At 39.9% G+C, this 13,155-nt stretch overlaps 1 protein-coding gene across 10 annotated transcripts in view; it reads right to left on the reverse strand.

Moving 5' to 3' along the window:
• Window positions 1-1,061: 1,061 nt before the first annotated feature.
• LOC124410408 (serine/threonine-protein kinase tousled-like 2) overlaps window positions 1,062-13,155 on the reverse strand; it is a 34,731-nt gene continuing 22,637 nt past the window's right edge. For 3 of the 10 annotated variants that reach the window (XM_046888746.1, XM_046888752.1, XM_046888749.1), the window contains 14 exons: window positions 12,721-12,930; window positions 7,640-7,730; window positions 7,404-7,489; window positions 5,644-5,877; window positions 4,757-4,849; window positions 4,100-4,561; window positions 3,707-3,910; window positions 3,441-3,532; window positions 3,183-3,330; window positions 2,967-3,078; window positions 2,212-2,350; window positions 1,992-2,103; window positions 1,758-1,865; window positions 1,062-1,673 (listed from right to left, as the gene is read on the reverse strand). In XM_046888746.1, the coding sequence (XP_046744702.1) occupies window positions 1,452-1,673; window positions 1,758-1,865; window positions 1,992-2,103; window positions 2,212-2,350; window positions 2,967-3,078; window positions 3,183-3,330; window positions 3,441-3,532; window positions 3,707-3,910; window positions 4,100-4,561; window positions 4,757-4,849; window positions 5,644-5,877; window positions 7,404-7,489; window positions 7,640-7,730; window positions 12,721-12,930 (2,313 nt within the window). In that variant the 3' untranslated portion in view covers window positions 1,062-1,451. Of the gene's footprint in view, window positions 1,674-1,757; window positions 1,866-1,991; window positions 2,104-2,211; window positions 2,351-2,966; window positions 3,079-3,182; window positions 3,331-3,440; window positions 3,533-3,706; window positions 3,911-4,099; window positions 4,562-4,756; window positions 4,850-5,643; window positions 5,878-7,226; window positions 7,490-7,639; window positions 7,731-8,174; window positions 8,272-10,060; window positions 10,204-10,861; window positions 10,924-12,720; window positions 12,931-13,155 lie in introns of those variants that run through there. The other 7 variants (XM_046888755.1, XM_046888750.1, XM_046888748.1 and 4 more) reach the window with 6 other exon arrangements.

Below are 13,155 nucleotides of genomic sequence, written 5' to 3' on the forward strand. Positions count from 1 at the left end.
ACCAACTCTCCACGTGTGTGCATGTGTATGTGTGAGTGTGTATCTTGTATTAATGTCTGGTTTTTCATATATTTTTTTGCATTTTTTCATACTTTTTTTGTTAATCGTTATTATTCATGATATATATAAGTAATAATATTAATATTTGCATAAAGTAACATGAAGTACGGCCAAATATTCATGGAATACTTGAACCGCACGGCGGTCATGCGAGGATAGAGCCACCACAGTTGTCGATGCTGTCCGTCCTTTTTTCTTTTGTATGCTTTTTTTTACACCATATATATATTTATATATACACATACATTATTATATACCTTAAAATACATACACAATATACATACATACATATATATATGTATACACGTTCATTATATATGTATATCTATATGTATATGTGTGTGTATATATATATGTATATATATAGTATAAATTATGTACACGCACGCTTAACTAACAACACAATCTTTCTTTCGTCGTCCATTCACGCATATACATAAAGTTAGAAGAGAGGAACCGTTCCGTTTTTAGGTAAAGGAGTCTGTCGCTCCTTCGGTACTCATTAAATCATTTTTATCATTATTCTCTTGTTTTTCTCATTGTCATTATTTTTAATATACATAGAAAAAAAAAACAAAAAAAAAAATTCGCCCTCCCACCCTCTCTTACCGACCACCCACGCATTCAAGGATTTGCCTTGCTTTCATCAATAATCTTTTCACCGAGTAGCACTTCCACTGGATGACTCCATATTAGATTTTTAGTCAACTACACTTTAATTCACAATGACTTATCACATATTTATCTGTTTGTCTCTCTTCATCTCGCACTCCTTCATTCTCATGCTGTTTCTCTTTTTATATTCGTCTCACTCTCGCTTTCTCTCTCACTCTCTCTCACCCACGCCTCCTCTCTGTATATTCCGCTTGCTCTCACATTTTCTATCTGTCCATAAATTTTCTTGCAAAATTCCGCATTTTGAACACTGTGTCAGTCAGCTTGCTGTTCAAGACAAAGAACAATAAATAGAAATTAATATTTACGAACACGTGGTTTTTTTCAACAACTTCTTTCTTCCCTTCATCTTTTTGTCATGCTGAATGCTGAAGTAGAGTTCGGCGTTGTTTGCAAAGAGACGCAAGTTTCCCAAATTCGCAACCACCAGCCGCACGATGTTCTTGCGGTATATATGGCGGGTGTTTATTTTAATTTATACGGTATAGCTACAACGGAAATCTTCACTATTTACATTTTTTGCTTTCACGAAAAACCTTGTTCTTGTTCTTCGTTATTATTCTTGCTCTTGTTCTTATTGGCATTTTCTTGAGATGAGGGCGGCCTCGTGCAACAGCTCATCATTTAAGATTTGGCATGTAATTTCGTTTATTTTAATTTATTTCATTTTTTCTTTGTTATTTTATTAGTTTATACGTGTTCTAGTCTGTTTTCCACTACGAACTGCTAGATGCATTCATACCACTAAACATGCCAGTGGTAAATGACGTTTGCTGTTGTTGCTGCTGAATTTGTTGCTGTTGCTGTTGCTGCTGCTGCTGACTATTTGCCTGACGGTTATGCTTTGGGACCGGAGGCTGTAGATATTCGTGTCTCGCTAACGTTAGCACGTCTATACGTTCTTCTTTTCTATACGCCAGACAGCTTCTGATGAAGCTCTATAAAACATGGTAAGGACAAACGAATCAGCAAGCTTCTTTCTTCGTGAATATCGATGAAAACGAATAAGAAAGTTTACTCACCTTAGCTTCGTTGCTCACGGTCGGCTTGTTGGCAAACTGTACTTCCGTTGCTTTTAGTATTGTATTTTCTTCAAGGATTGTTGCTTGCGACTGATTGTGACCAAAGGGCTGGGGAAATTACGAAAGTGCAATTTAAGGAAATTGAATTTATTCAACTTGTTCATTAGGCTTTATATCAAGTGTAACAAAGCGAATGGTTATAAAACACAACGGTCAACTATCCATTTTGTTTACCTTTTTGCCATAGAGACACTGATAGAATATCACACCGACGCTCCACACGTCAACCTTGGACGATATTTTTGGAGGATTTTTGCCAACTACAAAACACTCCGGTGGTAGATACCTGTGAAAAACAAATTTCATACACGTGTAAACGATTGGGATTAAGTCTAACTTCAACTTTCAGAAACATACGTTTCCTAGATAATTCTTTACGAAAATACACACTTACCAATAAGTACCAGCCCCTTGGGAGGTTAGATCCATTCCATGGTCTGGATTATAATTCTCTTCATCCATTACTTTGCTTAATCCAAAATCTGTTATCTTAATTTCGCCACACACGTTTCCCTCAGTCAATAAAATATTTCCTGTAATGAAAATACAGAAGCCAAAATTAGTTTCATCACAATTAACAAATTGGGGAAATGCAATTGAAAAGATGCAGCTGCGATGTGTGGAATCAGTAACCGTCAGGTCAAAGTAGGCATTTATGTTTTTTTTTCGCTAGATGTAAAGTTCAAATTATGTCAACTTTGATGATTACCTTCAAGTAGAGAGTTAGATTTCTGTATCTGAATAGCGATTAAAAATGATGTATTAAAGAAAAAAACAACAATATGTGGACATGGCAATATGTATGGTTATCAGTCCAATGAATATCGCAAATCTAAACAGGAAAAAACTCGATAGTCAAGACTTTAAACGGTTACCATAAAATTTCAATGATATTTTTCTATGTTAAAAACAAGTTCGTAAAAGAGATAACCTTGACATGTCGAATCTCAGGTTGACTCTATTATACCTGTAATCGACTGAAATAATTCAATGATTACTGATCAAATATACACATTTTAGGATTGAGTCTAAGGGTAATAAATTTTTTTTATCAGATTCGAAAAATTGTCGCATTTCCCATTTTCAAGTAAACGTGTGGTTTTTTTTGTTACGTGTTCGTTAGTTGAATAAAAAATTCTAACTTATTACCTGGTTTTAAGTCGTAGTGAATGACAGGTGGTTTTATTTCATTGAGGTACTTCAGAGCAGAAACAACCTGCATGACAATTGATCTCGCTTCCCTCTCCGGTATAGTTTTATGCTAATAAATACACAGATTTGAATGATTATAATATACAACAAGTGGGACACGTAGGATCTCTTTTTGAACATTCAGATGTGGTTCTCAACGACCAATGAACTTACCTGTTTGAGGTAGAAGTCTAAATCGTGACCATCGCAGTACTCTAAAACTGTACAAAACGAGTTGGCATCAATCTCAAAGACGTCATACAATTTAACAACACGTGGATGATCTAGTGCTTTGTGTATATTATATTCCCGCAGCGCATGCCTGAAAAAATAAATATTTATGACGTTAGCTTGATTACGGCATTTTTTAGAACAAATCCCGAGTCACTTTAAATCATTCATCCTAGACAAATTATCCATTATTGTACTCACTTTATATAGTTAGCTTTTTTGTCTTCTTTCCAGTCTTTATTAAGTTGATGTACTTTGCACGCCACATAGCGTTGTTCCTTCAGATCAAATGCCTGTAAATAATATAAACAGATCAGGTACAAGTCTAAAATATTGTTTGTTATAAGAGAAAAATAATGCTTCTGATATAATGGAAAAAGAAAAAAAAATGTCAATTTAGAATATCATGCACGCGTGCATTCACTTATAATATTTAATATTTTCATATAATTTGTCCAAATTCTTGCCTTATGGACTTCGCTAAAACCGCCTTTGCCTAATAGCATGAGTAAAAGGTATCGCTCGTTGAGTACAGGGTGAGAGTTGAAGCGCGATTGGTCCTCGTTGTGTATACGTTTCAGTTCTCTAATATGCAAGTTACGTTCTCTTTCAAGCTTCTCCATCTCGAGTTGCAGATCTGCATCTTCTTTCTTCAGTGCACTTTGTCTCAGCTTGAAAAGAAAACGGAGAAAGTGAAAAACAAGCAATTAGTAAACAAAATTGAATACGAAGTACCAACATTTTACAAACGTTCTTGAAGAGTCACGTTTTCCCAATTATTTACGATTAAAAGAATGCTGCTCATTTTAAAGAGTAGAAGAAAAAGATCAACCACGTTTAACGCATCAGTAAATTATTACCTTGAGTATTTCATCAGCCTCGTAGTATTCCTGCCACGTATACGATCCTGGCACAGCGTCCGGCTTTAGAAATGTAGCTTCAGTACCATTATGCAAGGAAGGTTGAGGTTGACTCCGTTTCCGTCCTGTCTCACTATTAGATGGCCTTTTCTTCAGAAGCAATTTCTTCTGCTTATCAATTTCTTCTCTTTCCAGCGTTATTTCTTCTTGCCGCCGCGCCAATTCTTGAAACGCATAACCGTCCGTCCAATTTTCTTGAAAAGTTGCTCCTACCCTCTGAGTCACAAACTGGCCTAGCCTCAGTCTATTTTGCATGCACTTTTGTCTAGCTTCTTTTTTTTCTATGTTTGATTTTTCTTTTAATAACTTCTTTACAACGTCTATACACTTATTTATATGCGATTTGTGCTGCTCAATCACTTTCTGCTGATTAGCCATTTGGTGCCTAAGTTCCTCCGTAGTCTGAAAAAGTGTAATATCCGTTAATACCTCAATCAAGTTGTTCTAGACAGAAATGGTCATTTAGTAGTACACCGTAAGCTAAGAAAGTTACTTGTCTTTGATGCGAATAAATTTACCCGTAAAAACAATTGCTTGTTAAATCAAGAGTTCAGGAACTGATTTCATAGTTTGGCAAAACTCTGATATTGTACTTACTCGGTTCAATTCGTCAATTTTATTATTACGTAACTCCAGATCTGAAGAAGCTTGTGTTTCAAACTCCTGTATCCTCTGGCAAGTGAGCTCCGTCTGAAAATATCACAAAGGAGTGCTTAGAGATTCGTGACCTCTTACCAATGTAACGTTTGATACATTTGTCAGCATAGTTTCATAAATAGCAGCTACTACCTTGTTGCATTACGTAAAAGTCATATTACATTACAACAGAATAACGATGTTTGAAATTAATTACTCCGAATCGTTTCAACAGACCTAGCAATTAATTTCTGAGAAATTGGTAAAAATTGAAAGTACGATTTGTGGTATTTTTCTACAATGCATTGATGTCGTAGAATATTGCAGAATTAAAATAGAATAACTGATACTTTGTGGAATATAATTGAAATAAGATGTAGAAATATATCTCACAGGCAGCAAAGAAAACACCAAAAATGTAGGCAGAGAGAGAAGAAGATATGAAACATAGAATTTATTGTTACCTGTTGGCCGAGAAAAGGGTAAGAAAAGAAAACATCAACTATAAATATGAATTCAATTAAATCGACGCGTTTAATACCATCACAAGGTAGCCCCCGTATTTCTATGATGACAAATTGTAACAACGTTGTGATTTTTGCCAGCAATAAGCTAGCTCAAGTCTCTGCAAACACTCAACAAGGAGAAAGTCTGTCTAACACGCTTAGCTGGTACTTCTTCCGAGAAAAATTTGCTCTTTTCGAATCTTGCGACATTTTTAATCAACGATGGAGGAATTTTTTTCCTCGATAAAACGTAGGAATGACGAAGAATTATCGTTTCGCCCAACAGAGATAGACCAGACCCTACTCGTCAAGTGCTTGCAGGAACAACCGAATGGTGCTTACATTTGGGGTGTTAGTCTTCGCTTGCCTGACCTGGCTTGTCCTAGGGAGGTTGGTAGGCCTTACCTGCACCTGCTTGCTGACCATCGAGCTTGCAGGTTGTGTAGAGGCTGGTGGAGGGGGAGGTGGAGGCTGTGGATGGGGTCGCGGTGGCTGCATCAACGACGAAAATTCCGCCACCGAAGAATTCGGTGTCGTTACTTGAGGCGACAACAATTGCTGCGGCGACGGCGGGTACTGAATGATAAAAAGATCAGGTCAGAGCATTAGCCACAGAATTATTTCTCAATCGCTGGCACAGCGGATGATCTTTAAGACTGAATAAAGAATCTGAACAGAAAGAAGCTGATAAAAAACGCGGACCCGAAATTCAGCAAATTATGCAGCCAGGATATTCAAATACTAATTTGATTGATGAACAAGAAAGGTAAATTAACATGCTCAATAATGAAAAAAACAACGATTGATAATTTTCTACTGGTTTTGCAGCACCGATAAGGAATACGTACGTAGATTGTTTTACAAGTGTGACAAAGCAAGCAAGAAAATCACTTGCTTTCAAGAAAAAGCATCTTTATTTCTCAATTCCGACTCCTTTGTGCTTCGAACACTTAGGCAAACTCGTTTACAACAGCAATGATCTCTTCGTTTGACGAAATTTGTTTTCCTCGGAGATGGAATTTCAGGTTTAGGTACAGGAAAAAGTCAGAAGAAGCCAAATATAGAGATTGGAATGGATGGGGCAGCAGCTGGAAGTTTAATTCGTGAAGTTCGCCATTAAGACAGTCGATTTTCGTCAAATGAGTTCATTGTTGCTGTGCAGAAGGATGATGTCACTTTTTGATATTGTTTTCCAAAAACAGGTGATTTTCTTTCTTTCCTTATCATACTTATAAAACGACCCATGTACATTGGAATGTTGAACTTGACAATAAAATTCACATGATTTTTCACCTCCCACCCCACATTATGACATGTAAGCCCAAGACTGAACCTCGCAAATCAGATTGTCAGGGATAATTTCAGGAATAATTGCACCAGTCGACTTACATAAATTGCAAAAAAAAGTGGAATACATTTTTCAGTATCCTGAACGTGCAAACTCATGATTTTAAAGATACCGGTATATTTAGAATAAGATATTTTCAAAATGCAGCCTTATTACAATAAATTATATCTACTCTCGACTCATAATGATTGATCAAAATTTTACGAAAAAAACTAAAAACATTTATTAAAATGTACTTCTCCTTCACACTGTAATATGCAACAGGTTCTTCTTCTTATTTCTTCTCTTTTCTTTCGACGTGAATGGTACAAGATGTACTTTGAAAGAAAAAAAAAAGAAATCGATGGATCATCGATACAGGCAGTAAATTTTATCAATTTTAATATGAAAATACCTGCACTAAAGCTTAGTGATAAGACTGCATTGCGAACAACCAGACGTAATAAACGTAAGTTCTCCTAAGAAAAGTTTTTTTTTTTTTATCACAGTGCATACCAATATCTCTATCAAACTATACATGATGTGCAAAGTAGATACGAATAGAAAGGAGACGTGATATGACTATGTTTAAACTGACCATGGGGTATCCTTGCTGGGGGGAGGGGCTCTTAGCTCCCGTAAGTCGAATCGGACTGTTTCCTGGATGTTGTTTGGCAAAGTAATCGTTGATCTTCTTGTTATCCAGCGCAGCAACTGAGCGAGCCCCCTTGCCCCCCACAGGTCCCCCTGGCACCCCCCCGACCCCGTCATCTACCTTGCGTTTTCTCTTCCTTTCCGACGGAGTCCTTGGCACCTTCTCAGGAGTATTGGGGTCCACCTCCTTGTCACTATGCGACGAGCCTGGAAAAGTGATATCGAGTAAAGGCGGGTTCACATTTTTATTTTCTTTTGTAAAAGAATTCAATTTCTATCGATTTATTTTTACTGCCTTCTTCTCTACTACGTAGAGTGAAAAAAAAAGAAGAAAGTTTACTCTGTACTTATGCTTACCGGTGCTCATGTTTGAGTCTTGACTATGAACCGACTGACCAGAGTTTACAGTTGATTGGGGTGCCATCTGAATTTGTGATCCAGCAGACATCTGTATGTAGAAAATTGCATGATATTAGGTATATAAAAAATCATTGGGAGGAAGAGGTGAGTAGAAAAAAAAAAAAAAAAACACAAACACAAACAAAAAAGCAGTCATCTGATTATTTACGTAAGATTCTATATTCAATCATTGAGTTGATGACTCGGATAAACACAACAACGAGGGTTGAAGAAGATCATCAAAAATTGAGCCGAATAAACATAATGAAATAGATTATGGATACAACATTGATGATAGAAAGTATAGACACAGCGACACATACCCACACAGGTGCTCGAGGAATATGAGACATTCATACAGACACGCACATACACACACACCTAAACGTCAGAGTGGTTCAGAATGAGAGAAAGAAGGAGAAGAGAGAAAGAGACAGAGTGATATGGTAAGAGAGAGAAAGAGAGAGAGAAAGAGAGAGAGAAGAGGAGGCACCTTCCAGGATGGTTCACGACAGAGCCCCATAATCACGTTTGCTGTTTGAGCCAATCGGCGGTACGTCAACCATTGGCACAATTAACGAATGTGTTGAGGGAGGAATAAAGAAACAACAAAGTAATGGCGAAAAAAAAAAAAATTCTAGGAAAACAGAAGAGCCACACTCTTGATTCGATATGCAAGTGTGAAACGAAATATGCAATATATGTTTAGTGCTAGAGGAATCACGACAAAATGGAGGTCCCTAGTCAGAGGGGGACAGGCAGAAGGGCAAGAGGGGGGCAAGTCGAGACGGGGGCAGGGAGGGAGGGAGGTAGAGAGAGCGAGAGAGCGAGAGAGCGAGGGAGCGAGAGAAAGAGAGGGACAACACGCAAGTTCGTTGCGAGGCGGCGCGGGACAAGAGCAGCGTCCGCCGCATGTACATACATACGTACATACATACATACATACATACATTGTATGCATAGATACATGAACGTATACATAGATTGCGGATCGTGTGCCTCTCCATACAACGCGACGCGCGAACGCACAACATTCGAGACAGTTTTACTTACTATACAATACCTCTACGCTCTATCTCTCTCTCTCTCTCTCTTTCTCTTACTCGTTCTTGTTCTCGCTCCGTCTCTCTCCGACCCTCATAAATCTATATTAGAATATAGATGTGCGTACGACATATATAGGTATGTGATAACGAAGTGAAAAAAAAAAAAAAAAAAAAAACACAAACAAAATACACGCGACGTACGTAACCATAGATACTAAAAACCAAGAATGCATAAAGAGTTACAAGCATGGGTAGAAGGGACGAACAGCTGAGGATTTGCGACTGACGGAGACAGAGTTCTGTGATATCTATCCTGAGGTCTATACTAATGTTATATACGACTATACGGATGGATATGTTAGAAATTTGGAATACCGCATTAGGTAATGGCTGGTACGTCTCGTAGTTGTCATCGTAGTTAATGTCCGACTTTACATGATTCCCTAAGTACGTATATTTTACATACGTATTATACATACATACGCGTGCCGTATAAAACCGTGCGAAAGAAGGAGACCTCGTGCGTTCCTTCGTTTGTCTGCCTGGTTGCCTGCCTGCCTACCCCCCACATCACTATCAACCTATTGTACATACGTACGTACGTACGTACCTGCCTACCTAGTTTATACGTGGTATTATTGCTCGACAAGTTGGTGATTCTATCTATCTATCTATTCATCTAACTATGTATTTATCTGACTGTCTATCTATTAACTGCGTCCATAACATCGATGATGTTTTTATCTACGTTTTTCTTCAATTCAACGATCCGACTGATCCGCCGCTGACATCAACCGTAAGTATAATTGAACGATGAATGCGACGGTAAGACAGAATGTGACAACGGAATATCGAGAAGGTTGTAGTTCGAATGAAAATAAGTGACGAATGCAACAAGGGTAAAGGAAATGTCAGACTAAAATGCGTCGTGACTTTCCAATTGTATTCGGAAATTGAGAAGCGACGTATAAGTACCGACACAACACTGCGTACCACGACCAAAATCAGCGCGCATCTCCCTCTTCAGCCACAATTAGTCATAGACATAGTTGTTGCATCCATAAATGAAAAAAAATAATGCAATTACCGCGTAACGCGAGACACGTGTCTTTATTTTTTTTTTTTTTTTTTTTTTTTTTATTATTTTTTTTTTTTTTTATATACTATTTTCTTTCAATAAATAGTCTATTCGCGATGCATCTTTGGCGAACGTTCTTTCTTGCGCACACACACCTCCCCCCCTCCCCCATGAGTCACGCATCAGACGTGATAATTTATAAGCAACGATGATATATGAACACACACACATGTCTAGTATGTGCGTAATACGAACCCAGATGAACAAGGGACATGTGCAGTGCAGGGGTGGCGAGTTTAACCCCGGAAGCCAGGCGTAGTCGCGGCCATAACCGCCGCTGCCCTGCTCTCTCCACGTTCCGTAGGTCGGTCGCGAGGCGGCGAGACGAGGTGAGGTGAGGTGAAGTGGATGAGGTGGGTGAGGTGAGGTGAGGTGAGGTGACTCGAGTCGAGTCGAGTCGAGTCGAGTCGAGGCGAGGCGAGTGTCTTTCTACTTCACAAACTCGACCGTACGACGGCGGCAGTAGCGCGACGTGTTTAATAAGCTCGATCCTCCGCACAGGTATCAGCAGATAAAAGAAGTATAATCGTGGTAATACCAATCGTAGGAATCATCGCGTATCTTCCCGTGATCGTAATAGTCAATGACCACAACGTCATTATCATCTTCATAACCGTCAACATAATTCCGTGTAAGAATAGCGTAAACGACGTTACCGATGATACGGTCATAGTAACGGCAACAGCAACAACAGCAACAGCAGCAGTAGTAATAGTAGTAGTAGTAGTAAAAGTAGTAGTAAAAGTAGTAGCAGTAGTAGTAGTAGTGATAATAGTAGTAGTAGTTTTTCTTGTTTTTATAACACGATTGATGATGACCGAAAAACGCGATCACGTCGACGATGACGATGACGATGACGGCGATGACGGCGATTACGACGACTACGTCGACAACGGCAGATTCGCCTAATCGAAACGGAACTGTCCAACCACCGTGCGTTCGCATACTACCAACCACTCTCTACCTCTCTAACGGAGAGGTTTCTCCTCTACGTACCGGCAAATGAGCAACGCGCGAGAATCCGAGATGCGGCAAAAGGTGCAACCTCCACCCTCCCCGGCGTTAACCGACGCCACCGCCACCGCCACCGCCACCGCCGCCACCGCCCCTTCCTCTCGCCCGCCTCGATATCACAACAGAACGAACGAGAGCGCGAGAGATGCCTGACGATGAGGGAGGCGAGGTATACGAGAGGGGAGGAGAGGGCGTATGAGACATTCCTTCGGTGAACAGCTCGGACACGCGTGTAAGTGAGACCGGTAAAATCAATGTGGCGGAGTGCTCTGCGGGCTTCTCTCGACTCAACGTGTTGTGTGCGCCGGGGGGCGGGGGGAGGGGGTTGAGCCAGAGGGAAAGAGGGGCGGAAAACGGATGGACCGACACAGAGACGGACGTACGTACAGACCGAACAACCAGCCAACCAACGTCGAGACCAACGTAGACTGCCGAGCTCATGCTGTTTCTGCTTTCGATTCTTTGCTGCTCCGTAATTCAACTCGCAATCTCTCTCTCCCTCTCTCTCTCTCTCTCTCTCTCTCTCTCTGTGTCGGTGCTAAGTTTCGTAAGTTTGTTTCCGTTGTGATCGTTTTTTGTATTTGTTCGTTTAAGATTCACAACAGTTCTCAGCTCAGCTCAGTCAGTTCAAATTGTAATCTTTTGGTTACACGTCCTTGCGTCTCTTGTTAGGCAGTGCGTTGCTACTTTTCTTTCACTTAAACTCTGTGTGTCTCTCACTCGCCCGTAAAGTTCATCCGTAGCCGCTGTTTGTACGGCGGAGAAACGGGTTTCCGGATAGTTCCGACTCTTGTCAACACGAACGGACGTGAATCTAGATTGTAGTTCGCAAAGTAATCCTGCCGTATCGACCGTCGCGTCGTCGTCGCAAACCCGAGGATGTTAAAAATGCACATAAGTCGGTACCTAAAATTACTCGATCTTCTTTACAGGTTTGAATTTGAATTTTCGTATCGTAATACGTGATACGTATAGAAATAAAATAGGCACGCACGCGGCATGTACCTACAGTATTTCGTCGTAGGAGACAACGACGACAATATAACTTTTAACAAGTTTTTGAACGAAACCTGCGATATTATAGTGAAAGGAAACTTGCTTCCCAATGACGCCAAACAACACCACGCAAGTATGTAAGCACACATGCGTTATGCGGAGCAGCAGCAGAACCAGCACCAGAGGAGTGGGTCAAGGACCAGCAGCAACGATTAACGCCGATTTATAATTATACACAGAGACCAACGTCGCACGTTATTGTACATTCTACTCTACTCCTCAAAAACATTTATTTATTTCTTAAGAGTCAAGTCGATATCAGTAAGTAAGTAAGTAAGTAAGTAAGTAAGTAAGTATAGGTACGCGGTTGCGAAAAGCGCGTCGTCGCTCTGCTTCGATCCGTTCCAATCTCTTAGAAACTATCCGAACGACAACGAAAGATGTACCTAACCACCGGCAATGCGAAGATTCTCACGACGAAAAATCTTATATAATGTTATAACGAACAATATGAAAAAAAAAAGTCAAAGTCTATACACACACACATATATATACATCATCGAAAGCCAACATTGCATTTTTCTCTACGGTGTACAAAAACACACTGTACATGCTACGGAAAGGAAAAAGAAAGAAAAATTTTATGCACAAGCGTTGACGATAAATAATTCACAAGTATAGTAAATTGTTTACGAATATCGTACGACGACGACGCGGACGACGACGACGAGAATGAGGATGAGGATGAGGATGAGGATGAGGATGAGGATGAGGATGATGAAGGGGAACGGGTGTTAAGTACGGACTGCGATCTATAACGTGGTGCGTGTGTGGCGGTGGTGTACCTGAGATAGCTGACCCTGGACTTGACTCGTAGACGAGGACGAGTTCCTGTGATCTGGACGAGGAGGGGCATTGTCGCGTCGTGTCCAGTCTATACCCAAGGCAGTGGGCTGCCCGCACCTGCCAGGATTCGGAACCGATGATGCGGATTGCGTGCTGTTAACAGCAGCAGCATTTTTCGCAGCAGACGCGTTGTTGTTCGGACCTGCACCCTGCAAAACGTGACACGGCTCTAATGCTAGTCCATATATAAATAATTTCTAACCATCTCAATCAGGGGGGCCACAAATATTCGGGAAAAAAATTCCATGAAATTGCCACTTTTTCCAGAATCTAGAACCTATAAGTTTTCCATCATATTTTCCAAAAGATCTATTAAGTTACTAAAACCTAAATCGTTCAGCTTACTAGTTCTATATTTGATTAAAATACAATTA

The sequence above is a fragment of the Diprion similis genome, chromosome 9, assembly GCF_021155765.1.
Source record: "Diprion similis isolate iyDipSimi1 chromosome 9, iyDipSimi1.1, whole genome shotgun sequence".
In the NCBI taxonomy this organism is placed as follows: Eukaryota; Metazoa; Arthropoda; class Insecta; order Hymenoptera; family Diprionidae; genus Diprion; species Diprion similis.